At 44.4% G+C, this 25,740-nt stretch overlaps 1 protein-coding gene across 1 annotated transcript in view; it reads left to right on the top strand.

Annotated features, from left to right (window-relative positions):
* FAM234A (family with sequence similarity 234 member A) overlaps positions 1-25,740 on the top strand; it is a 346,953-nt gene that overhangs the window by 88,592 nt on the left and 232,621 nt on the right. The window contains exon 2 of the mRNA XM_085628316.1: positions 13,954-14,241. Within this exon, the coding sequence (XP_085484442.1) occupies positions 13,986-14,241 (256 nt within the window). The 5' untranslated portion in view covers positions 13,954-13,985. The remainder of the gene's footprint in view (positions 1-13,953; positions 14,242-25,740) is intronic.

Below are 25,740 nucleotides of genomic sequence, written 5' to 3'. Positions count from 1 at the left end.
GTTGCCCCACCTGACAGTTTACGGCTCTCCACCCATCTTTTCTCCTGTAATCACAGGCCGGTATGCTTCAACATGGCTGTGCGTCAGACCCCTGGGTACAGACAAGAAGTAATTTTGGTGGATCATAAACACACAGTTAATATTTAACAATCATGATCGTACTTCTGCTTTCTGTTCTGGTCTTCTTGGGTAACCTTCTAGGATAACTCAAATAGATATTGTTTTGACACTTCCGCAAATTTCGAATCCACATTATTAATCAGTAATGCTTTAACCACATAAAATCGTGGTGCAATTGTAAACTGGCTAGTAAAATTGTTATGTGGAAAATCTCAACTTTCTCCTGAAAGGACATCTTTGCAAAACGATACCCTTTTGAGTTATATCCAAACACCTTCTCTCGATCAGTCTATTAATTGCCATGCAGCTCACTGCCCTAGTTTGAGTGCTAAGTAACCATTACTGGGGTAATCTAGTACTCAAGAGGTAGCCCAGTAATATAGCACAGCATAACATGCAGAGCTGAGGCAACACAGCTGTTTGCCAACCCTTAAAATAGCCACATCTTTAAATGATTGACAATTTACAGTGTTGTTTTTTTTCAATACCTTAGCGTTTTGCTCCTCATCTTCATCCACACTTATTTGTACTTTTTAACAATTTTTACTTCTTTGATATTTTATTTTATATATTATTTATGCGTGCTTTTTAAACTTCTTTACCTCTTTTGTCATAAGCCAATGCATGCAAAATGTGTCATTTCGGCGCTTTGCACATCTGTTTGTAGATCAACTGTTACTTGATTTTGAGTTCTCAACATTTTGTTTCTTCGTTTATGCTGGATGAAGATGGAAAAAGAAAGGACATATTCTGGTTAATAAATTGAAATTGCAGTTTCTTTTAAAAAAAATATATAATCAATTTTATTGATTTTAATTCAAACAATACAGCCACATACGAGCACGATAAAGTACTTTTCATCCCACTGCATGGATTGTGTTATTCATATCATCTCAGCCACAACACTTAGAAGCCCATGTGCATCTCCATCTGAACATACTAGCAGTTTAAGGTCACTTATCCTATCCCGCTTGACCTAACCATTTGCTCCACATTCCACACACTGTCGTACTTCTGTGGGCAGCCTGTGGTAGTGACACTCGGTCACTGAAGTAAGTATAAACAAGCATTTACAATGCAATAGGTCTCGCAACTGCGAGTTTTAGAGCTATTGTTATAGTAAATGGCAATGCCTTTTGAAAAATTAATAGGTATTGTAATTTACCAGTACCATAACTACCACTATTATTATTACTATCACCACAGAGTAGTAATAATTGTAGTGGTGGTTATGGTACTTGTGGTGGTTGTAGCGGTAGCGGTGGTGGTAGTGGTGGTGGTATTGGTACTGGTGGTGGTGGTGGTGTTAGTGGTGGTGGTACTGGTGGTCTACATGGATTTTATTTCATTACTTATGCTACTGCTGTAATATTTTTTAACAAAGTAATACAAAAACGAACAAACATCATATGCAACGCCAATAGCTCAAACGTTTAATAATGCCAGCCCTATTGCATTGCAAATGCTTGTTTTATTTTGCAGGCATGAGGTGCATCATCTACTTTCCAAAATACAATCTTGGATTTGTAGACACTCGTAACAGTCCTATGGTAGGAGGCAGTTGTTCAGCCAGTGTAAGGCTAATAGCGAACACAACTTTGCATGTTGATACCTGAAGTTTTAAATTACAATAAATGTAGTAGACCTCAGGCAGGAGACTTGAGTTACCAGTACCTGTGGAAAGAGCAATAACTTTAGAAACTGGTGCTTTATTTCACCTTTTCCGTGGTGTGAAGGTTACGTAACTGTTTTATTGCATTCAAATGGGTACAATGGGGCTTATTTACAAGTCCCTTGCACTGCCGGTGCTCCACTTTTGTGTGGGGAAAAAGTGACGCAGCTGCGGCGCAAGGGGCTTGTAAATAAGCCCCAATGTCCTGTTTCTCTGGCTCTAAAGCAGCTTTGCTGAACTGGTTCTCTGGCTCTTAAGCAGCTCTGCTGACCTGGTTCTCTGGCTCTAAAGCAGCTCTGCTGACCTAGTTCTCTGGCTCTACAACTGCTCTGCTGACCTGGTTCTCTGGCTCTACAGCAGCTGTGCTGACCTGGTTCTGTGGCTCTACAGCAGCTGTGCTGACCTGGTTCTGTGGCTCTGCTGACCTGGTTCTGTGGCTCTAGAGCAGCTCTGCTGACCTTGTTCTTAGGCTCTAAAGCAGCTCTGCCGACCTGGTTCTCTGGCTCTAAAGCAGCTCTGCTGACCTGGTTCTCTCCCTCTAAAGCAGCTCTTCTGACCTGGTTTCTCTGGCTCTAGAGCAGCTCTGCTGACCTGATTCTCTGGCTTTAGAGCAGCTCTGCTGACCTGGTTCTCTGGCTCTAGAGCAGCTCTGCTGACCTGGTTCTTAGGCTCTAGAGCAGCTCTGCTGACCTGGTTCTCTGGCTTTGAAGCAGCTCTGCTGACCTGGTTCTCTGGCTCTAAAGCAGCTCCGCTGACCTGGTTCTCTGGCTCAAGAGCAGCTCTCTTGACCTGGTTCTCTGGCTCAAGAGCAGCTCTGCTGACCTGTTTCTTAGGCTCTAGAGCAGCTCTGCTGACCTGGTTCTATGGCTCTAAAGCAGCTCTGCTGACCTAGTTCTCTGGCTTTGAAGTAGCTCTGCTGACCTGGTTCTCTGGCTCTAGTGCAGCTCTGCTGACTTGGTTCTCTCCCTCTAAAGCAGCTCTGCTGACCTGGTTATCTGGCTCTAAAGCAGCTCTGCTGACCTGGTTTCTTTGGCTCTACAGCAGCTCTGCTGACCTGGTTCTCCGCCTCTAGAGCAGCTCTGCTGACCTGGTTCTCCGCATCTAGAGCAGCTCTGCTGACCTGGTTCTCTGGCTCTAAAGCAGCTCTGCTGACCTGGTTTCTCTGGCACTAGAGCAGCTCTACTGACCTGGTTCTCTGGCTCTAGAGCAGCTCTGCTGACCTTGTTCTTAGGCTCTAAAGCAGCTCTGCTGACCTGGTTCTCTGGCTCTAAAGCAGCTCTGCTGACCTCGTTCTCTCCCTCTAAAGCAGCTCTGTTGACCTGGTTTCTCTGGCTCTAGAGCAGCTCTGCTGACCTGGTTCTCTGGCTCTAGAGCAGCTCTGCTGACCTGGTTCTCTGGCTCTAGAGCAGCTCTGCTGACCTTGTTCTTAGGCTCTAAAGCAGCTCTGCCGACCTGGTTCTCTGGCTCTAAAGCAGCTCTGCTGACCTGGTTCCCTCCCTCTAAAGCAGCTCTGCTGACCTGGTTTCTCTGGCTATAGAGCAGCTCTACTGGCCTGGTTCTCTGGCTTTAGAGCAGCTCTGCTGACCTGGTTCTCTGGCTCTAGAGCAGCTCTGCTGACCTGGTTCTTAGGCTCTAGAGCAGCTCTGCTGACCTGGTTCTCTGGCTTTGAAGCAGCTCTGCTGACCTGGTTCTCTGGCTCAAGAGCAGCTCTCCTGACCTGGTTCTCTGGCTTTGAAGCAGCTCTGCTGACCAGGTTATCTGGCTCTAGAGCAGCTCTGCTGACCTGGTTCTCTCCCTGCAAAGCAGCTCTGCTGACCTGGTTTACTCCCTCTAAAGCAGCTCTGCTGACCTGGTTTACTCCCTCTAAAGCAGCTCTGCTGACCTGGTTTACTCCCTCTAAAGCAGCTCTGCTGACCTGGTTTCTCTGGCTCTACAGCAGCTCTGCTGACCTGGTTCTCTGGCTCTAGAGCAGCTCTGCTCACCTTGTGCTTAGGCTCTAAAGCAGCTCTGCCGACCTGGTTCTCTGGCTCTAAAGCAGCTCTGCTGACCTGGTTCTCTCCCTCTAAAGCAGCTCTGCTGACCTGGTTTCTCTGGCTCTAGAGCAGCTCTGCTGACCTGGTTCTCTGGCTTTAGAGCAGCTCTGCTGACCTGGTTCTCTGGCTCTAGAGCAGCTCTGCTGACCTGGTTCTTAGGCTCTAGAGCAGCTCTGTTGACCTGGTTCTCTGGCTTTGAAGCAGCTCTGCTGACTTGCTTCTCTGACTCTAGAGCAGCTCTGCTGATCTGGTTCTCTGGCTCTAGAGCAGCTCTGCTGATCTGGTTCTCTGGCTCTAGAGCAGCTCTGCTGATCTGGTTCTCTGGCTCTAGAGCAGCTCTGCTGATCTGGTTCTCTGGCTCTAGAGCAGCTCTGCTGATCTGGTTCTCTCCCTCTAGAGCAGCTCTGCTGACCTGGTTCTCTGGCTCTAGAGCAGCTCTGCTGATCTGGTTCTCTGGCTCTAGAGCAGCTCTGCTGATCTGGTTCTCTGGCTCTACAACGGCTCTGCTGACCTGGTTCTCTGGCTCTAAAGCGGCTCTGCTAACCGGGTTCTCTGGCTCTAAAGCAGCTCTGCTGACCTGGTTCTCTGGCTCTAAAGCAGCTCTGCTGACCTGGTTCGCACGGCGAGTTAAAAACCTGAGGATAAGTGACAGGATAGAGTGCGGGGCAGATAAAAAGCACAGCGAGGCAAGAACAATACTGTTGTGTGTTGAGGCAACAAAAGCGAAAAAAAGCAAAGTAAATACCATGCGGCACAAAGTTCTTGATATGCTGAAGGGCTGAAATGTATGTGTCTGCCTTGTATAGTTGCATCGCGCAGTGAAACTGAAACCTAAATCAAGGTGGGAGCGTGTGAAAGCTTACCTCGCTAGAGAGGTGACTCCATGCGCATGCACAGCGCCTGTCTGTGCGCGCACATGTTTTGTCTCCCTTCGCACACCAAACCGACAACAATAGTCTCGCCAAGGCGAAGCAGTGCATGCGCTGCGTTTGCTAGTCGAGACCTAAAAAGGCTTTAATGACATTGAGCAAACGTAGCGTGATTCTACCTTCACCAGCCACGGAGTAACTGACTCTGGTGGAATCCCGCATCCACAACATTCTGCAACATGGAGCAAGGGCCGTAAAGACCAGATTAGTACAGCACAATAAAGAGCACTCACGTGGGTTGTGTTGTTCGTATAATCTCATCCACTACACTAAGAAGCGCATATGCATCCCCATTCGAACATACTAGCAGTTTAAAGTCCTGTATCCTGTTCCGCTTGACCCAACCATTTGCTCCACACACTCTGTCGTACTTCTGTGGGCAGCCCCTTGCTTTAAACACCTGTTTCTCTTGAATCGCACACCAGTCCAACCCTCTAAGCCACTGTGACACCGTTCTGTTTCCATTTGGTAGCTATGTCTCTTTTCGCTACCATTGTGACTTTGCCCAGGAATGCTTTATCTGCTCATGATTCTCCCACGCTATCTAGAACCCCAGAAGAAAGGCCACAGGCATGCAAGGAATCTCTCAGCTCAGCACCTCAGATTATGCGGCTATAGTGATCCAGTATCGGTCTATTGCCGGGCATGCCCACACCATCTGATAAAAAGTTTGCAGGGTTCATTGCACAGCGGGGGCATTCTGGGCTCGGTAAAAGGCCCGCCGGGATGAGATAAGAGCAGTGTAGGTAATACGACTGGATTAGTCTCAGCCGGGAAGAAATGGTAATGATCCTGGGGCCATGAGGGTGTCCCGCCAATCATCGTCTTCTGGGGGTCCAGCCAATTTTCCCAGTGTGTCCTGATGTAGTCTAGCTTAGGGGAGACATTGATTACAAGTGTACATAAATTTGGGAAACTCCTCCTTTCCCCAGTTCCCCCATCAGAAACTTGGCCTAGAGTGGGCTACATTCTGGGGTGGGAATATCGGTGGGAAGAAGGGCAGTGAGCGCATGTGCAGTTTATCTTTAATAATAACTTTATGCTTTTTTTGTGAAGATTTGTATCCGTTAAGGGGTATAAACCACAATTGGCAGTGGGTGCTGATGTTCTATTCTTTTTGTTGTACCTTTACCAGTTCGCCTGACTCCTGTAGGTAACGCACAGGTTGCTCCAAGCGACCTCCTGACTTCTAATTCCTGGCCAGGATCTGCGCTCTCTCATTGCTACCCTCTGTGCTCGGGTTTGCTTACAGGCATGCTTTAATTAAAAACTTCCTTCATGGGATGCCTACATCCTATTCGCCTTCTCCTTTTCTTACCCCTTGTTAACTCTCAGTCCAAGGTTCGGTTTCACTCTGATATACCCTTCTTTTCCACTGTATGCCTTCACCCTTACCACTGGAGGTAGCCAGTTGGAGGCAGTGGGCGCAGAGCAGGAAGCACTTATAACATGCTAGGGTGCCACCCTGATTTCCTGACTCCTTCCCTATTTATCTCCTTTACTTCCATCCCTGAAGCCACAGTAAGCTGAATAGGGTTGATGGCATGCTTATGTGCCAGCATGTCCAGAAACTAAACCAGGTACACTCTGCTTGTTCTACGCGTACCCAGACATTTCTCTGCGTCCACCACAGTGCCAGTGTTAATCCCCAATGCTTTCAAAGAAGCTGTCCTTTACTCCTCCCTCTGCTTTCACTTCCTACTCCGCCCTAGTTTAAATTCCTACATCCTCCCATGTGCTCTCCTTGCCTGAAACCGATCTAACACGGTGCCAAAGGCCACCACATTAACAATGTGTCATTCTAAACAGATTTCATTCTTGCTAATCCAGGCCTGGCATGCTGCAGCAGATGACTATCCCCTCTGCTTGCTTTTGCACACGCATGCCTCAAGCATGGTACCTTGCATAGTAGTAGTACACTGCAAAGGAGCCCGCAGTTACTCATGAAGTCCACTCCTGGTAGCAGGCTACCCAAGCCCGGCTGCATTGAACAGGCAAGCCAATGAATCATTGACATCATGCACTGCACAAATAGACAACCACATGCACTCTAACATGCACACATAGGCACATTCATGCACATGCACTCATACATGCTCACTCAGGTATGTGCTTACATCCTAAGGTACTGTTTTTCAGATCTTTGAGGCACATGGTACAGGCAATCCAGAACCGTGCAATCCACTTTAAGAAGTTACACTGACTGCACTCTTGCACTATGCTATAACTACAACAGATGCATAAAAAGACCAATATTAAACACTCCATATGTTAGGTATTAATGTTAAGAGGTCTTTATACACACATGCAATCTTTCAGTTTGTCTGTTTAGATCTGGCTACTGGCAGCCCTTGTTGTTTTGTCCTCTTGTTATCAGTTTGCCCCAGAAAAGTACAGTAAGACGGAAGAGAGGGGTCTTTAAGCTACCCCACTTCAGGTATTGATTTCCATAGTTTTTTTCACCGTGCGCCATTGCTTAGATGTGTGTCAAGGCCATGAGATTTCAATAGTGGTTACATTGTACCATTTGTCTTCCCTATTATGTTTTGGTCATCAAGTAGTCCTTTTGTTAGACTGTAGATTCGATATGTAGCTCGTAATTGAGACTCGGTGTGTGTGTGTGTGCTATGTTGTGTTTTCTTTTCTGATACAATATTTTATTTGCTGTTCTATGGCTTTTTAGGTATTGCCGGAGACAGCTCTATCACTTGCAAGATCTTTTGTAAACTTAATTGAACTTAAAGCCAACCCGTTACTTGCCATTGGTTGGCTTTATCACTCTCATTTCGTTGCTTCTCATTGGTCAGCGCATGCCGGTTTCACTTTCTCTTCCTGTGTTTGTCCCTTCCCTGGAGTACTGATTCATTTTATGTACTGTGTCCTTTAGCTGCTCCCATTAAGGTATTTATTTTTAATTGCTTGCCTGTCGTCGTTGCCCATCCCGTTGTCATTTCTTTGCCCCTACGCCCATTATTGCTTGCTGCATCCTCTCCACAATCCATCACAAAAAGCAATATAACCTGGCCACTAATGGCGGTGTCCTGTCTCTTTTTTTGTATTGCATGCACACACTTTTGTACTTGCTGCCTTTCCATCTCCATAGAGACTCAACCACCCCCTCTCTTTATACAGCAGTAGCAAACCAGATCACCAGGAGCTGCCTTTTGCTTTTTACAAAGTGCTTACCCTTACACCCCAAAGGGCTCCAAGGCACTCGATTAGCACACTTCATAAGGCGAAATCTGTTTGTGACAGGAGGTGCTGGACTATCTCTCTGCAGCCTATGTTCACTCCGTCACCTGCTCCTGCTGCTGAGCACCATAACACAACTTCCTTTCCCTTGAACTCAGGGGAGAGAAGGGCTTTTTCCATGGAGCTCTGGATGAGCGTCTCCATTTTTTTCCCAGGACATACCCCTCCTATGTAAATAATGTCCATGTCTAGGCCCGCTCCTGTTTGCAGATAGAAAAGAGCTTGAGGTAAGGAACTGGGTGCATGCTGCCTGTGGCTAGGGTGCTGGTGACCGTATGGGATGCTGTGAAGTAAAGGTGCTGCTGTATCATTGGCTTTCCCTCCCTCTTTTCCTCATTCCCTTCATCCACCCGCTTGCTACTGTGCTGCTGGGAACAGGCTCAGGGTGGGAGGACTCGCACCAAACCTGGCACCGGTGTAGGCTCATGGGGCAGCTTGATGCAGGTCAGCAGAGAAACGCCGCTAGTAGGGGCACCCTTGCCTGTTTTAGAATGAAGGTTTTCTTCATTTTATTGTGTAGTGTAAACTGGGTTGTAGGCCCCAAAAATTGGGAAAACGTGTTACTAGTTATCTTTTTTTTTTTTACTTTACAAAAACAAAAAATTGATTTCCAAACCCAATAGGTCTTATCTATGTGAGATCCATTGGCTTTGTCAATGTTGTTTAGCCATGTTGTACAGCAGCGTGTCTGCTCTTCAGCATGGCTAAAATAAAAAATAAAAACTATGGCGTGGTCACAGCTTACTGCATCCTAATGCTTGTTTTTCATTTTATGTTGAAGCTTACCAGACGTTTGGAAAGCTTCCCTTAGAATACGTTCTACCCATTGCTTACCATTGTCCTTGTGGTTTGTAACTCTCATTTGCTTGCTTTCGATTTGCTGGCTTTATTTATTTTAGACTGTCCAGCTTGAGTTCATTCCTCCCATGGAGCATACTCTATTTACTGTATTCTTCCACAGGGCTTGCATTGTGTAAACAGGTCTTTAAATCTTGTTATTATCTTGTCACATTTTCTGTGCATTCAAAGACAGATATCAAATGTCAGCCTCTCTCGTCTGACGGAACGGGTTTTTGACTTTTCTTTCTCTGGCTTAAAAGTGAGAGGATTTATGACAATCTTCCTGTGAAAGGAATAACTTTTTTGTGGCACACAACAAAATTACTATGTCTGTTAATGAACTGTGCAAATATTTCAGAATATATCAAACTTAGAAGAGCACAAATAAAGCATTTTTTAAAAATTCGGAAGTGTGGTGGAAACAAATATTTTAATACGATCTAAACAAATCAATCGACTAGGTGATGACATTTCCACACATTATTGTTTGTGCGCTGTATACTTTTAGCAGTAAAATTGTACTTCTGTGCAAATGTCAATTAAAAATGTGTTTTCTGTAATGACAGGGTGCTACCACACCATGCATACTCCACTTGACACCACTCTGCTCCAGTCTGAATCACTCCAAGCCACTGCACTTTACTCTGCACCACTGCACTCTGCACCACTCCATTCTGCATCACTGCATCCTACGCCACTCTACTCTACACCAGTACACTCTAAGCTATTTCACTCTACACCTCTCTTCTATGCACCACTATACCCTATGCCAATGCACTGTACACTACTCTACACAACTGCACTATTTGCCACTACACTGTACACCATTCCAGTCTAGGACACTCCACTCGAGTCTACGCCACTCTTCTCTGCAACACTGCACTCTACGCCAGTGCACTCTACGCCAATGCCCTCTACACAGCACCATTGCAGTCTACGCCACTTCACTCTAAAACAATCTACTCTTTGCCACTGTCTTGTATGACACTCTACTCCACTCTCCACAAATTCCCTCCCTGCCATTGCACTCTGTGCTACTGCAATATATGCTGCCCCACTACACTGCACATCACTCTACTGTACACCTCTCTACGCTGCTGCACTCTATGCCACTGTACTCTGAAACTATGCACTATACTCCACTATACTCTACAACACTCCTCGCCACACCATTGCACTGTACGTCACTGCACTCTATGCCTCTCCATTCTACTTTGTACCACTGTACTCCCCACCACTGCTCTTTACACCATTCTACTCTATGCCACTGTACACCACTGAACACCACTGCACTCTGACACTGTACACTGCAGCTTCGCTCTCTGCCACTGAACTCTACACCACTCTACTCAGCGCCACTCATTCTATGCCACTGCACTCTACAGTACTGCATTCTAATCTTCACCACTCTACTCGGCGCCTCCCTACTACACCTTATGCCACTGCACTCTACTGTACTCTGCGCCATACTCTGTGCCACTGCACTCTGCACCACTGCACTCTATTCCACTCTACTCTGCACTACTCTAATCTATGCCAGTGCATTGTTTGCCAGTCCATTATAAGCCACTGCATTGTACTCCATTGCACTGTACGCTGCTACACTCCATTCCACAGCACTACATGCAACTCCACTCTGTTCCACTCCACTCTATGACAACACACTCTACACCAATGCACTCCACGCCACTCTAATCTACAACACTCTGTCAGTGCACTCTTCCCCATTCCATTCCACTTCATTGTATACAATCCTGTGTGACTCCACTCTATGCAACTCCAGTGTATGCCACTGCACGCCACACAGTGCCACTCTAACCCACCCCACCCCATAAAATTCCATTACATGCTACGCCTCTCCATTCTACTTTGCATCACTCCACTCTGGTGCTACACTGTATGCCACCCCACTCCTCTCTTCCACTCTACTCTCTCAATTCAATCTGCTCCGCACCACTGCACTATTCATCACTGCACTGTACAACACTCCACTCTACACCACTGCTGTGTGCACACTGCTCCACTCTATGCTGCTCGGCTCTCCTCTGCCCTACGCCACTGTACTTTGCTCTACGCCACTCTGCTCTGTGCCACTCTACGCCACTGTACTCTGCTCTACGCCACTGTACTCTGCTCTACGCCACTGTACTCTGCTCTACGCCACTGTACTCTGCTCTACGCCACTCTACCCTGCTGTATGCCACTCTACGCCTCTCTTCTCTGTTCTACACCTCTCTACGCCACTCTACTCCGCTCTTTCACTCTGCTCCGTTCTACGCCATTCTGTGCTACTCCACTCTACTGCACTTCAATCTGCTCCACCCCATTCAACACCTCTCTACCCTACACCAGTCCGCTCTACTCTACGCCACTCCATTCCAATTTATACCACTCCACCCTGCGACACTCTAGTCTTCGACAGTCTACAACACTTTACTCCACGCTAAGCCACTTTACTCTATGGCACTTTACTCCACTCTAATCTATGCCATTTCACTATATTCCCCTCCACTCTGACACTTTACTCTTTGCCGCACCACTCTACTCCATTCCATGCCACTCCACAAAACCCCACTCCACTCTATGCACCTCCACTCGATGCCCCTCCACTCTACGACATGACACTCTACTCCAGTCTGCGCCCCTCCACTTTGCCACACTCCATTCCGCTTTGCCACACTCTACTCATTGCCATTCAGTGACATTCTAAACCACTCCTCTTTACACCACTCCACACCACTTTACTACACTGTATGCCACTCCACTCGCCGACACAGTATGCCACTCCACTCTGACACTTTACTCCACTTTATGCCACAACACTGTATGCCCTTCTACTCCACCCTTTGCCTCTCCTCTCTACGCCCCTACACTCTGGTCACTCTACACCACTCCACTCCACACCACTCTGACACTCCACTCTATGCCACTCTGTGAGGCTCTGTGCCGTGCTACTACATTGTGTGCCACTCTACGACACTCCAGTACACTCTATGCCACTCTACAACAATTCTTGCCACTCCAGAACGCTCCACACCTCTCTCCTCCATGTCAGAAACCTTTAGCCATGATGAACAGCAGCCATGCTGGTGTACAACATTACTAAAACACATTGGCTCTTGCGTAGGCTTGAGCTATTGTCTTTGCCAGTGCTTGTTTATTTTCAGTCCTGCTACTTAGCAGCCCCACTGCTATACCACATGGCTATACAAAACATTTAAAAAGGCAGTAGTTCTCGCATAGGTGAGACCTCTTTGCTCCGCAGTGCTGGTTTATTTATAAAGCGCTTGCTGTTTGTATGCCTCAGTCTCTCAAAGACGCAATGCTATTCACTAATCGTCCTTGCGTGTTCGTTTGTCCCACTATGCAGTCATGATAACCTGTTGTTGAAGGTACAGCTTTTTTGCCCACAAGGTAAAGATGTGCATGAACCTGAGCTTTCTTCATGGTGAAAAGAAAGTACTGTCCCTTTGTCAAAAGTATCTACCGTGCAGTTTTTGGATGTTCATCTATTTATGCTCATCACTTAAAATGCAAGCTTAATTTTCTGAATCCTTTTCATAGCACTCTTCTTTGAAGGAACAGCTTAGCTGCTGATGCTGCCTGTTCAGCAAAGGATCTCTACTTTTTTTTTTTTTTAAACGAACAAGATCTTTATTATTATCGTAGGCCATACAACTCATCCACTGCCTACATTCCGTCGGGCCGGCAGGGCCAATGTACCAGTGCTATGTGGTATGTGGGGGGAGGTAGAATACACAGCAAGCCGCCTACAACCCCATGAGGGGCCAGCCGCGTCATGGGGGGCAGCGGTGACAACACAAGGTGACTTAGATCTCGTTTTTTGTTATTTTTTCCTTTTAAAACAATTATATAACTGAGAAAGAACTAGGGAAGGGAAACCACTATCATCGAAGTGTGTGCTAGGGGGTGTGCGTCGCGACAGACCGTGTTAGAATATGCAGCAGGGATGGGGCTGAAAAGGGGGCGTCGTTGCTCATGTGATCACGTTGCGTCTACTATGGTGGGCCTAGACTCCGCCCCAGTGCTAGGGGCGCACCTGGTCAGTGCGAAGGATAAGTGTAATCCATTAGGTGTTGTGGGTAGAGTGTCAGAGTCCGTGGGAGCTATTACCTTCCGAAACGGGATTTAAGGGGGGGGCCGTGTGCGGTGATGGTGGCGTCAAGCGTGTCCCTGTGGGTGGCCAGGCTTGGGTGAATTGAAAGAGTAGTTGGGTCCATTCCATTGCAAGCGGGTACTTTCTGCGCCCCCGCGTTTCCTCCTCTCTAATTGCCTCCTCCTCCGCTGCTGCCCATTTCCTCACCGCCCCTGCCCACGCCTCTCTAGATGGCCCTTGGGGGTCTCGCCATTGTTCAGCAAAGGATCTCTACAACCGCTTTCAATATTGTTTCACCCCAAGATATTATTGTCGAGTGTTATTTCCAGGACCACTAGAGACAACACACAATCATAGATGCTCAACTATTACTAGATGCTTCCCCTAATACTAATGCAAAAAGAGGCACAGGGTCAAGACTGATTTGCATATGGCCAGGTCTAAACTGGGGTGGCATGGTGAGCAAAAGAATGATGGATTTAACCCAGATCTCTTGACTGGGGCTGAATGTTTTGATTTGTTTTCATTCGTCCATCAATTGTGTGTCTTTTGCTTTCTCTCGCCTAATACTAAGTCAGGCCTTTTGGCTTTATCAATGCTCATTTAATTCGAACCTTTGTCATATTTTAATGTAATTTCATCCTATAACAATGTGACTTGTGCATGTGAAACGAAGCTTGGTTTCTGAAAGCTTCTAGCCTTTCAACAGAGTTTTCTGTTAATGCTTCCTTGTATTTTGGCTAGTATGCTATCTTATGATTCAGGAAATACCTTTCAAATAGCATACAATGTGTTCACATAAAAAAGTGGGTCCATGTTCCATTAAAGACGTTTCTCAGGGAATAGATGATCCAAAAGATTTCAAAGTATTTTTTTTCTTCTCTAGAAGGTGGTGTTTCAGCAAGGCATTAGGTTATGCACCACTATAATAAATTAGGATAAATTTGCATTTCAATACATAGTAATTCTATTATTTTGTTATTCTTTCAGAAGCCTAGTCTGTCCAGAAAGCGCACGGTAGCATGGACAGTAAGGACTTAGATGCCGAAATTCACCCCCTGAAGAACGAGGATGGGAAACCGAAGGACAACTGTGAAATCGGCGCAGGAAAAGAAGTTAATAAAACGGGTGCATCAAAGCTTTCCAAATGGCGAACAGCAGCTTTTTTCGCATCTTTGTTTTTGTGTTTGGTCGTTGTGTTTGCTTTTTCGTTTATAATCCCGTGTCCAGTCAGACCTCATTCAGTGAGGACGTGGAGTAGGACCTATGACAATGCAGGTGAGTCTGGCCCTTTCATTGCATCCCGCATTATGTTACTGACAGCGTGTTGTTAACCTTTTCCCTTTGCAGTAGCTTTGTGGCCTACTTCTAGCATGGTCCTAACAACTAAAGCTGGCAGTCCTCATTGTCACATGTTTCCATTGCTCATTGTTGCAAACCGCTAGAATGTGAACAACCTGCAGGCCACAGAAATATTCAAATTGTACTTCACTTTCATCTGTTTTTTCCGTAGTTTATTTATTTGCTTAAATTCGATTTTATGAGAATAATTATGACTTGGTATGTGGTTTCTCATTTGGGCATTCATTCAAGATTTGTAGGCAGGAGCCAAATGCTTCTGATCTTAAAGTCGAGTTGCTCCTTCTACTGTGTAGAGTAACACCAGCATCTCATGTCCTACCTAGACAAACAAACATTGGCAAAGCCAAAAGGCCTTGCATTGGCTGCCAGTCATTTGACTTCCTCAATGCAAGGTTTGGTGTTGTCTTGTTTTTGGCCTCTCCAATCTAAAAAAATAAAAAATAAACATTGGCTAAAAACAAAAATATTTTTTGATCTCAAAAAGCACACATTGCCGCCGTAGTCCCTCACGCTGAAGGGAACGTCTTGGTGTAGAAGTGCTCATCATGAAAGGGCAGGATGCTCTCGGTCACAGTGAAGTCAGCCAGTGGCTGAATTGGGTTGACCCACTACCCACAGTCTATTATGTAGTGGGTGGAAGAAAAATGTGAATGGCAGAGCCACATACCAGTGGATGAAGATGTCTGGCTGAAAGCCCCTATAAGTTTATTATTCATATCATTTTTAGTAAATCATAAAGTCTTGGTTAAGATAGAATCTAAAAAGATAATTACATTGAAAAGAGAAATAACCATGTAATGTTCATCTGCTGAAAGTAATAAAGATAGAAAGCTAACAACATAAAAAAAGGTTGCAATTGATGATAAATGTATGTGTTTGACTATTTCGAAAAAGGAACTTATTAATGCATGGACGTGGAAACTTCTTTCAAAGATGAGGGACTCTATGAGCAAATTAGCTGTCCCCAATTTATACCTTCATACCAATTAAATCTGTACAATCTATTCAGAGTTTGCTTGGCTCCAAAATAGCATCTTTTAAAAAAATTAATGTTGGTAGGTGAGTGATTCTAAACAAACCTACATAATCCAGTGCATTCCCCATGGGTGTCATGTGGGAATGTTAAGTAGATAGTTTTATAGTAGCTGTCAGTGACCAAGGAATAACTATTCAATAAAAAAACGACTTTTGTCATTAATTAAAAAGTAGAGGATACAGAATTGAGAAAGCATCTTACATACCTTCCTTGGATGTTGTGATCATGTTGAGGATGTATTCACAGAAACCTGTGCTGTGCTACACTTTGATATCTTAAAGTGTTCAGATTCCTTTTCGAACTTCTTCAAGTCGAAAATTGTTCACTTTTTGGAGTAAACTGAACCAAATATTGCGGTTGTAAATGACAGTCCTGCTGCATAAACACATCCATAGGAGTGTTGCTGTAGAGCCAGCTTTAACAATTTACATTGCAAACCACAAAAATCATACCTGAGACCTTTCTCAACCTTCCCACCATTTCTTCCCATGAGTTGTCTCCTGAAAAGCACCACGTATTTAAGAGTGAAAATACAAAATACAGCTTACTAAAGTTTTTAGTAACAAAACAAATATTACATTTTGCTTTGCTCATGCCCAAGATCAAAAATGGGTTGCATTGAATGAACACCCTGACATTCAAGAGAGTACAGAGAGTATGTAAATGATCTTTTTTTTTTTTATCCTTGGAGTGATTTTAAACTACCCGTATCCCTGAATAAAGTTGGTGGGGAGTATAGAAATGTTTATCTTCCTTTGTTAGGGTATCTAGCAATGACAAGGTATAGTTCATTTAAGACCGCTAAATCCATATGGCAGCTTTCAATAAATTACCGTTATATTTACTGATTTCATGTTCATGTTCTGAGGGAGTTCCTTCTTTTATAGTATGCGGGCCTCAGTAAGAGGACCACAGTTCAAATAGACTCAAATCTCAGTTGAGTTGGTCCCCCTTGCCTACAAATAAGCCAAACTGTCAGACCTCTAGTCTCTATCCTCCAAATGTGCTCCTGATAATAAGTCACAAGTATTTTAGGAATCTTCCTAGTTCTATAATAAGAATAGCTTGTTTGAAATAGCATTTGTTACTGTGTTTTTGTTGTTTCATATTTTATAAGAGGGATTGCTATTACCCTCCTTTTCTCAACAACAGAAGGTTATTAGATTGAGTCAAGCCTTTGACCTCCATGTTGGACACAGATCTTAGTAGCAGGAGTTTTGTGACACTTGAGCTGTCCTACCGGCGATCTTACCGAATAGTGTAATTGAAATCTCTACGTAAAGGAATTGCTCCATTTTACATGATCACCCCCAGGGTTTTGGACTGATGCTGCTGGATTTTCTACTCGGAGTGCACTAAGGCCTGATAACAAGACCGACCACAGTTCCAGTGCTTTGACCCTTAAGAGTGTATGTTTTATTGGCTTCTACCCAGTTGATCTAAGTTAACTTACTTATAAGTCCCTAGTGTATGGTACTGGGGTACCCAGTGCCTGTAAGTTAAAGTGTCCCAACAAGGGCTGCCGCACTTACTGTGCCACCTTGGGTGTGACTGCATGAAAGCAAGCCTCATAGCCTGCCACTGCAAACTGGCAGAGCAGTTTAAACTGCTAAACTTGCCTTTGCCATTTAAAGTGATCACAAAATCCAACCCCCTTTTTAATTCTATGTCACTCCTACAGCTGGCCTATTCAGTCTGGAGGCAGGGTGCTGTATATTAAAAAGTAGGACATGTGTTTTTATATGTCCTAACACTAAAACCCCCAAATTGTCTGTTTTACTGTAGAAAGGCTAGTAGCCCCCTTAGCGAATACAGGGTTATACGCTGACAACTCAACTGTGCTAACTTCTGAATGGGCCTACTAAAGTTGGTTCTTCAAGGTATCAAATAATCATTTATTAACTCACACAGGGGAGGGTCTGAAGGGAGCATTATTCCCCCGACGTCTACCATACTGCTCCAATCTAGATAGATAAAGACACACTATGTACGGGGGTAGAGAGACAAAGAGAAAAATGAGGAGCACTGCTTGTGTTCGGACAGGAACCCTCACTCACACTAGGGTGACATGCTTCATAATAGGCTCCCCTCTGCACACTGGGGCCGAAAGGTACCCAGTGTGGGCTACAACTCTCCTGTGGGAGCAGGGGTGTTCTACAGCACTTAAAGTACTACTTCCTATGTGGGTGGAGTGAGGGGCAGAGTGCAAAGGAATTTAATAAAACTATCTCCTGGTTGGCAGAAAAATGTATTCTAGTGCCCCCAGTGGATAGATATAAAAAAGCGAAGTGAAATAGGGATATAGATATTACCCTATCCTATTGTCAACATGTTTCTGCCATGCAAGACTGTAAAGTTCAAGGTATTCCTGAGGGCCAAAGAATGTATGTCACTCTGCCATACCTGATCCCTACCCGATCAAGATTTTAGAAAGAGTAGTGAGTAAATCTCTTTCAAAATTTGCGGAAGAAAACAATCTTTTGGATGAAGTTCAATTTAGGTTTCGCCCAGGACATGGCACCGAAACTGCCCTGGTGACAGTCCTTGATGACCTAAGAATGCGGGCTGTCAGTGGCCAAACAGTCATTTTAGTGCTGCTGGACATGTCAGCCGCATTTGATACGGTCAACCATAGTCTCTTGATCAAGAGACTTGAGAATGGTATTGTGGGCAAGGCACTGGACTGACTGCAGTCCTATCTTCTAAACAGACAGCAGGCAGTGACCATGACGCCATTCTTCTCTCAGAATAGCCCCGTAAAACATGGGATTCGGCGATCAGTCCAATCCTTTTTAATCTTTACTTGCGCCCACTTATTTCCCTTATAAAATCCTTTGGCATTGAAGTTCTAAACTATGCTGACAACACCCAACTTGTCTTCTCATTTGAGGGCAACAATGTAGTCCTCTTGGAGAAATTCCATAGCTGCATGCGGGAAACAGCAGGATGGCTCAGTGATAACTCACTACAATTCAATGGTGATAAGACGGAAGTACTATGCTGTGCTGCAAGTAAAGTTCCTCGCCCCCTACCAGCAGATTTCTGACCAGTTTCTGCAAATCATGCTCTGCTGCCTGTCAAGACAGCTCGTAATCTAGGAGTACTATTAGACAGTAATCTACAACTGGACTCTCAAGTGAATAAAACAGTGAGCACTTATCTGTCTCTGCTCCGAGCTCTTCGAAAAATACTCCCTTTTCTACCAGCCTCAGCCAGACCTCAAGTGGTAAGGAGTATTATTATTATGAGCAGATTAGATTACTGCAGTGCCCTACTCCTAGGAGCTTTAGCTTCTCTGTTAAAAAAGCTGCAAAGGATACAAGTTATCGCAGCTAAGCTTGCATTAAAAAGACAACGCAGAACGTCAGCCTTGCTTGCCCTAAAAGATCTTCACTGGTTGCCCATTGCGCAGAGAGTCCAGTTTAAGGCACTCTTTATTGTCTACAGGGCAGTACATAAAATGGGGCCTAAGCTTCTACAGATGAAATTCCTCCGGTACTCTCCAGCTAGAAGCCTGCGTTCCTCTTCAGCCAATCTGATATGCATTTCACATGTTAACAAAGTTCGACTGGGTGGCAGATCATTTAGTCTTGTAGCTCCCAGACTCTGGAACACATTGCCAATTGAGCTCAGACAAATTAACACTTTGTCACGTTTCGGGATGGAATTGAAAACTACACTCTTTCCCAGATTAATCTCCAGCTCTGATTCTTTAAATTTAGTTACACACAGTGTTCTTTTTTTTGGTAATTTCAGCGCCAGGATACCCGTTGGGTGGCAGCCTCGCTATAAAAATGCTACTTACATTACATTACATATTTAGTGTGTAGAATATATATAACAAAAAAATATTAGGCTATACAGTCTGCTTGGAAGCTGCTCTTGTGGCACCATCATCTTAAACGGTCCAAATAACGCTGTAAGAGACATGAAAATTAGGAATTTAAAGAATATAACAGGCACAGTTCCTCATATTCAATGTACAACACCAGTGTCCACCACCAACACTGCAAACTGAGTGTTGAGTGTATCTGTGCTCCCAGTGAGCATATAACACGACCTTACCATCAGTATGTAGACAAGGATCCACTCAACCTTCATCAGACTTTTCCCAGCATGTATAACTCTATTTAAGTGTACACAGAAGAAATAATAAAATTAAGACGGGAGCACACCATTCCATGGACAGTATATCGACTCGCATACCATGGGTAGTAATATCTCTGAATGATGAGTGCTATCATATAGAAAAACAGGAATAAAAACTTTATAAACTGCAGGAGTTATGGCCACGAGGGCAGTGTCATTATCTCAGTCTCAGTGTACTGTTATGGTGCTGGAAGAAAACCGAAACGTAGGGACAAAATGGAACAGGAAGGCCGAGGCGTGGTAGCAACAGTCACGTCTCATGGCAAGATAAAAATATGTGATGCTCCTAAGAGCCACCCAGGATGGGCAACACAATGCAGCGTGACAGTAACTACTCAATGTGTGAAGTAAGGTGAAACCTTTAAAGGTGCAGGGGTACATGGGCCATATCGGATTACGCACACATGTCATAATGCATGTACGAGTGACAGCCCTGGCACCCAAGGAAGCTGCTACCCTGTTAGCAAAACTGCACAACAAAATAAATAAAGTGAAAATTTAAAGTGAAAAACTAAAACTAAAAAGCTACCACATTTGAGACGGGATGAGGAAAAATCTATAAGCAAAATATGGCCGGATGGTGCCTCGACTAATGCCACCTTATCTGATGCTCATCAAGTGTACACACACTCGAATCGCATACGCGTTAGAAATGTCGGGCGGGAGTGAACGCGCGAGATACGGAGTCTTTTTTTTTCAACCTTCCGCCCAGCAGGCCGAAAGTACCGGCAGGGTGTTCATGGAAGATGTAGTTCTCACTTGCGTTTTCAAAAATCTGGTCAGTGTAAACCCAGCCTATTATTAGATGGTATACAGGCAATAAACACCTCCATGTCAAATCCTGAAATGAAAACAAAATAAAATAGAGTAAAATAAAATTAAATAAGGGCGAGAATGGACAGCTAGAACATGTCACCACCCTGTAGGATGCTAAGGCCAATAGTATGTTTCCTAGGTACTACAGGGCAGTTCTAACACTGTAGCACTATACATGTGTCTGGAGCCATAGTGTGTTATAAAATGAAGGTGATCGCTATAACTAGGTGTCACTTGTACTGATCCTGTCCTATAAAGAACACAACTGAGTGTCATTGTTGAGAAGCCTCAAGTGGCTACGTAATCTGAACACCCAACGTTGTTCCCTGCAGAACAGAACTTTATCAAGTGGGCCCGTCTCTCTACAGTAGTAGGGTTTATCCAAAACCAACCACTTGATGTCCTCCTCAGTATGTCTGGCCTCCAGAAAATGTCTTGTTAGTTTTGTATTTGATTTTTTGCATTTTACCGAACTTCTGTGTTCGATAATTCTAGTTGTTACCTTGCGGGTCATCATACCCACATAAAGCATCTCACAAGGGGATTTAATCAAATATATTACAACCTCTGAGTTACTAGTGTGCTAGATAACAACCATGGTGTTTTCAGGTCAAGGTCTGTTTTGTGAGTTGGGTGAAATTACAAGAACCACATGGAAAGTGACCCCTGACTGGCTCCCTAGTCCATAATGCGTGTACGAAGTCACTGGTCCTAGGGCGACGTGATCTCTTATGAACCAGAAAGATCCACAGATTGCTACTGCATTTCAACGCGAAAAGAGGTTTCTCACAGAGTTTGTCACCTTTAAGACGTGCCAGTTCTTATTAATTGCTTTCTTGACTATATCAGTCAGCTGGCTAAACGTGCTGACACAGACATATCTTTCCGTCTTAGGTTTAGGATATGTTTTCACTAGGGCCTCTCGATTATTGTTCCATGTCCGTTTAGAGGCTCTCCGTATGAGATCTTTAGGATACTGACGTTCCAGGAGGTTCTCGCTTAGGTTCCTGGCATGTTCTTTATATCTGTCCATTTCTGTACAATTTCTTCTCAGATGAAAGAACTGTCCAATCAGAAGATTATCCCATAGGACCTATGGATGGAAGCTCTTGTAACTAAGCAATAAATTACGAGCCATCGGTTTCTGATACAAGTCCGTGTAAATGCCACCTTCTTTGGGGTACAGTACAACGTCAAGAAATGGAAGTTGTCATATTACACTCGCAGGTGAACTTCCAAGTGGACATTCAAGGTGTTGAGCCACACAGAAAAAGCCTCTGGGGACACACGGTCACACTCCCGGATGACAAAGATCTAATCTATATATCTCTTCCACAACTTGAGGTTCATCTGGAAGGGGTTATCCGTCTGGTAGATGCGAGTAGTTTCAAACCAGTGCATGTACAAATTGGCCATACTTGGGGCACAAGTACTGCCCATGGATGTTCCGGTCACTTGCCAATAAAGTTGGCCTTCAAAGATAAAATAAATTATCTTTCATAGCAATAGACACACATTCCATTACAAAGGATGTGGAAGTCAAATCATCATGTGATGTTCCAGCAAGAACAACATCCACGTGATGATTTGACTCCCGCATCTCTTGCCATGAGACGTGACTATTGCTACCACTTCAGGGCCTTCCTGTACCATTTTGTCCCTATGTGTCGGTTTTCTTCCCAAACACTAACAGTACTGTGAGACTGAGATAATGACATTCCTCATGTGGCCCTAACTCCTGCCATTTATAAAGTTTTTATTCCTGTTTTTCTATATGATCATTCAGACATATTACACATCCATGGCATGGGTGTCGATATACTGTCCATGGAATGGTGTGCTCCCTTAATTTTATGATTTCTTCTGTGTACACTTAAATAGAGTTCTACATGCTGGGAAAAGTCTGATGACGGTTGAGTGGATCCATGGCTACATACTGATGGTAAGGTCGTGTTATATGCTCACTGGGAACACAGATACACTCAGCACAAGTTTGCAGTGATGGTGGTGGACACTGGTGTTGTACATTGAATATGAGGAACTGTGTCTGTTATATTCTCTAAATTCCTATTTTTGTTTGTCCCTTACAGTGTCAGTTGGACTGTTTAAGATGATTGTGCCACAAGAACAGCTTCCGAGCTGACTGTATGGCCTAATATTTTTTTGTAATATATTCTACACACTACATATAGCAGAGTGGCATACATTCTTTGGTCCTGAGGAATGCCTTGAACTTTACAGTCTTACATCTCAGAAACATGTTGACCATGAGATAGGGTAATACCTATATCCCCATTTCAGTTTGCTTTTTTATTTCTATCCACTAGGGGCACCAGAATAAAGTGTTTCGCCAACAGGAGATAGTTTTATTCACTTTCTTTGCACTCTGCCCCTCACTTCGCCCACATAGGAAGTAGTACTTTTTGCTGTAAAACACCCCTGCTCCTCTCCCTAAGGAGAGTTGTAGCCCTCATTGAGTACCTTGAGGCCCCAGTGTGCAGAGGGGACCCTATGATGAAGAATGTCACTCTAGGGTTAGTGAGGGTTCTTGTCCGAACACAAGCGGTGCTCCTCATTTTTCTCTTTGTCTCTTTATCTCTCTACCCCTGTACATCGTTAAACCCGTCTTGATGGTCAAGTTAAATTTAATGTAACTTTTAAGTAACAGCAACTTTTAGAAAGTTGCTACTCTGTTTGTTGCCCATCTTGAGCTGTCCTCTGGCTATTTACAGAATAGTTTGGTTGAAATCCCTCTATCAAAAGATTAATTACAAGATGGGCGGAAAGCAGTCCATCCTGCCGTGAATGCTTACATTTTTACTGTTTTAGTCAAAATATACGTTCAGAATCATTTGCAAAATTTTCTGACAGCAATGTTTTAGACATATTTTTTTTAGGTCTCGCCTGACCCAGCGCATGCGCTGGTCTGGCGAGACTTATTGAGAGGGCTCCAAAAAGTGCTACCAGGCCAGCCTAGAGCTACAGTGCATGTGCGCGGGCGCGCGCGCCGCGTTTTACCGCGATTACTTTCACTTTCGGCCGCGCGGCCGCTTTGATGTTTGATCGTGATCGCGATTGCGATCACTTTAACTTTCGCGGCCACACGGCTACTTTGCATAGCCAATAGGTCTCGCTTTTGGGACCTTATAAGTATTTAGTTATATAACTGTTGCATGGCTAAACACTTGAAAGGTCCCAAAGGCGAGACCTATTGGCTATGCCAATGCTTGTTATTTATTGTACCAGTTGTTCAGCATCGAAACCACCTGCTTATATGCATAAGCAAAAGGCAAACCATGCGTTTTTTTTCCCACTATGTGGACCTAAGAGCAAAGGGTGACATTGAGAGAGAGCGCAGCTGTGGAGATAAAGCTGTTAGTTGCAGAACGTCTTCATGATGAGACTACAATAAGACCCTCATTAAAAGTGATCTCCTAATTCCGATGATGGAGTTAACAATAGTTACCACAAATGTGTTGGAAATTGTATGGTTTTTTTTGTCCCAGACAAAGATTTTAGCTGCGGAAAACAGCCAAATCCTCCCAGTGAATGTCCAGGAAGAATGAGGACTTACCAGGGAATTGTGGCCAGAATTTGATTTTTCGCTGGTAATTAAACTTAATGAAAATGTTCAAAGCGCAGTTGTAATCTGAAAGGCATTGTAGCGCTGGATAACAATTCCACATATCTTAGTGGACCCTATGGGTCCTACTGATAAAGGGCTGGATTTTCTCTGTAATGACCAATACTCTGGTTATTGGTAAGGGCAGAAGAAAATCTGACACAAGTAACTAGTGCCTATCAAGTGCATTGAAGAATTCTTGTTTGCAAGAGAGACGAATCATAGAGTCATTCAAAACATATGCCATTTTAAAAGCATCCTCATAGAGAATTTTAAGAATAAACAGCACTCATTACCTGTAAGAATTTTGGGACCAGGGTGCGCAAATGGCTGATTTACCAGTGTAAATTCACATATCATATTCTTTAACTGTGAATTTCTACATTTAAAGAGATTTAGTCCGAGCACGTTCACCCCAGGGTTTTCCTCCGCATGCCGGTGATGTGGCATGTATCCCGCCACGTTTCTGCACATGGTCTGGAAGTGTCCGTGTCTACAGCGGTACTGGCACCAGGTGGTGCTATCTCTTAGCACGGCAGTGGCGGTGCGAACTGACGCTTCCATACAACGCTGTCTTCTGGGAGTGCTTCCGACGCCCAAGAAAGGGACTAGGATGCGCTATACGTTTTCGCTACTAGGACTGGTCCTGGCGAAACGGTGGATAGCGATCCATTGGATACACTCAGGACCGACGGCGTGGAAAAAATGGAGGGATGATCTGCAGGAGTGGGTAGTAGCTGAGGAATGTCGCCTCCGAGCATTACGGACAGATGAGAATGCGGAGAGCAATCTCCTGAAATGGGGGCAAATGTTGACTGAAGTGTCCACAACAACAAATGAGAGTGAGAACGAGAACACACATAGCTTGCCGAGCGCTGGGCCCCCTCTAACACCTCCCGAAGCAACGCTGTCACACGCACCCTCTCCCACCAGGAACGCATGACTCACAAACAAGTTGTGAGTGCACTGCTAGTTTTCTACCTAGGTCAGAGGTACTGTGCCTCCAGTCTGTCGCTGCCACGAGGGCGGAGGGAGGGGTTTAGGGTTAGATTCAGAGGGGGAACCTAGATTTCCTTTTGTGATAATTGTTGTTCCTATGTCGTTTAGGATGCTAGTCCTATCGTTACCAAAATTGTACTGCTACCATGAATAAGAGTAACTCGAGTCGTGAGTCCATTCACAACCATGGGATGTCATGTTGACAGCACTGGATGTATATTGGCTATAGATCCTGAAAATGTACATGCATGTCCTTGTTCTGGATACGCTGGAAGCAGTGATTAATAAAAACAAGTTTAAATATATATATTTTTTTAAATGATGGGGCCGGAAACATAAAGGCTCAATCGGAAATTACAAACTGTGGTGTGCAAAACCCACGTAATTTGATTTTGAATAGTTACTCATAATTCCACAAAAATAATGTGAAAGTAGATGAAAGGGAAAATTACCATTTAGCACTATATTTTAGTTTGATATGCGTATGAATGCTTAAAAGACCCTATGTAACACCGGATTGCTGACTCATTTGCTGCAGAAAAACATGCTAACCACTGATCACGCCTTTAGTGCTGCAGCATCAATCAGTTTCTAGAGTTTAAAAAAAAATATGATCACTCACTTAAAAATACTTTTACCTTGTAAGACATTGGATATTAATTACCACCCCATTGTAGCACTTGACTTTCTCAAGGCAGAGAATAAGAGCAGTAAAGGCGTCCTCATGGGAGGTGGAATGAGCTAGCCATCCCAATTCGCTAGCACGCAATGGAAATACTCCATACAATTTTCT

This window comes from Triturus cristatus, chromosome 10, assembly GCF_964204655.1.
Source record: "Triturus cristatus chromosome 10, aTriCri1.1, whole genome shotgun sequence".
Taxonomy (NCBI): Eukaryota; Metazoa; Chordata; class Amphibia; order Caudata; family Salamandridae; genus Triturus; species Triturus cristatus.
The sequence above is the reverse complement of the archived record's forward strand: the minus strand, read 5'-3'. Positions and strand labels throughout refer to the sequence as shown.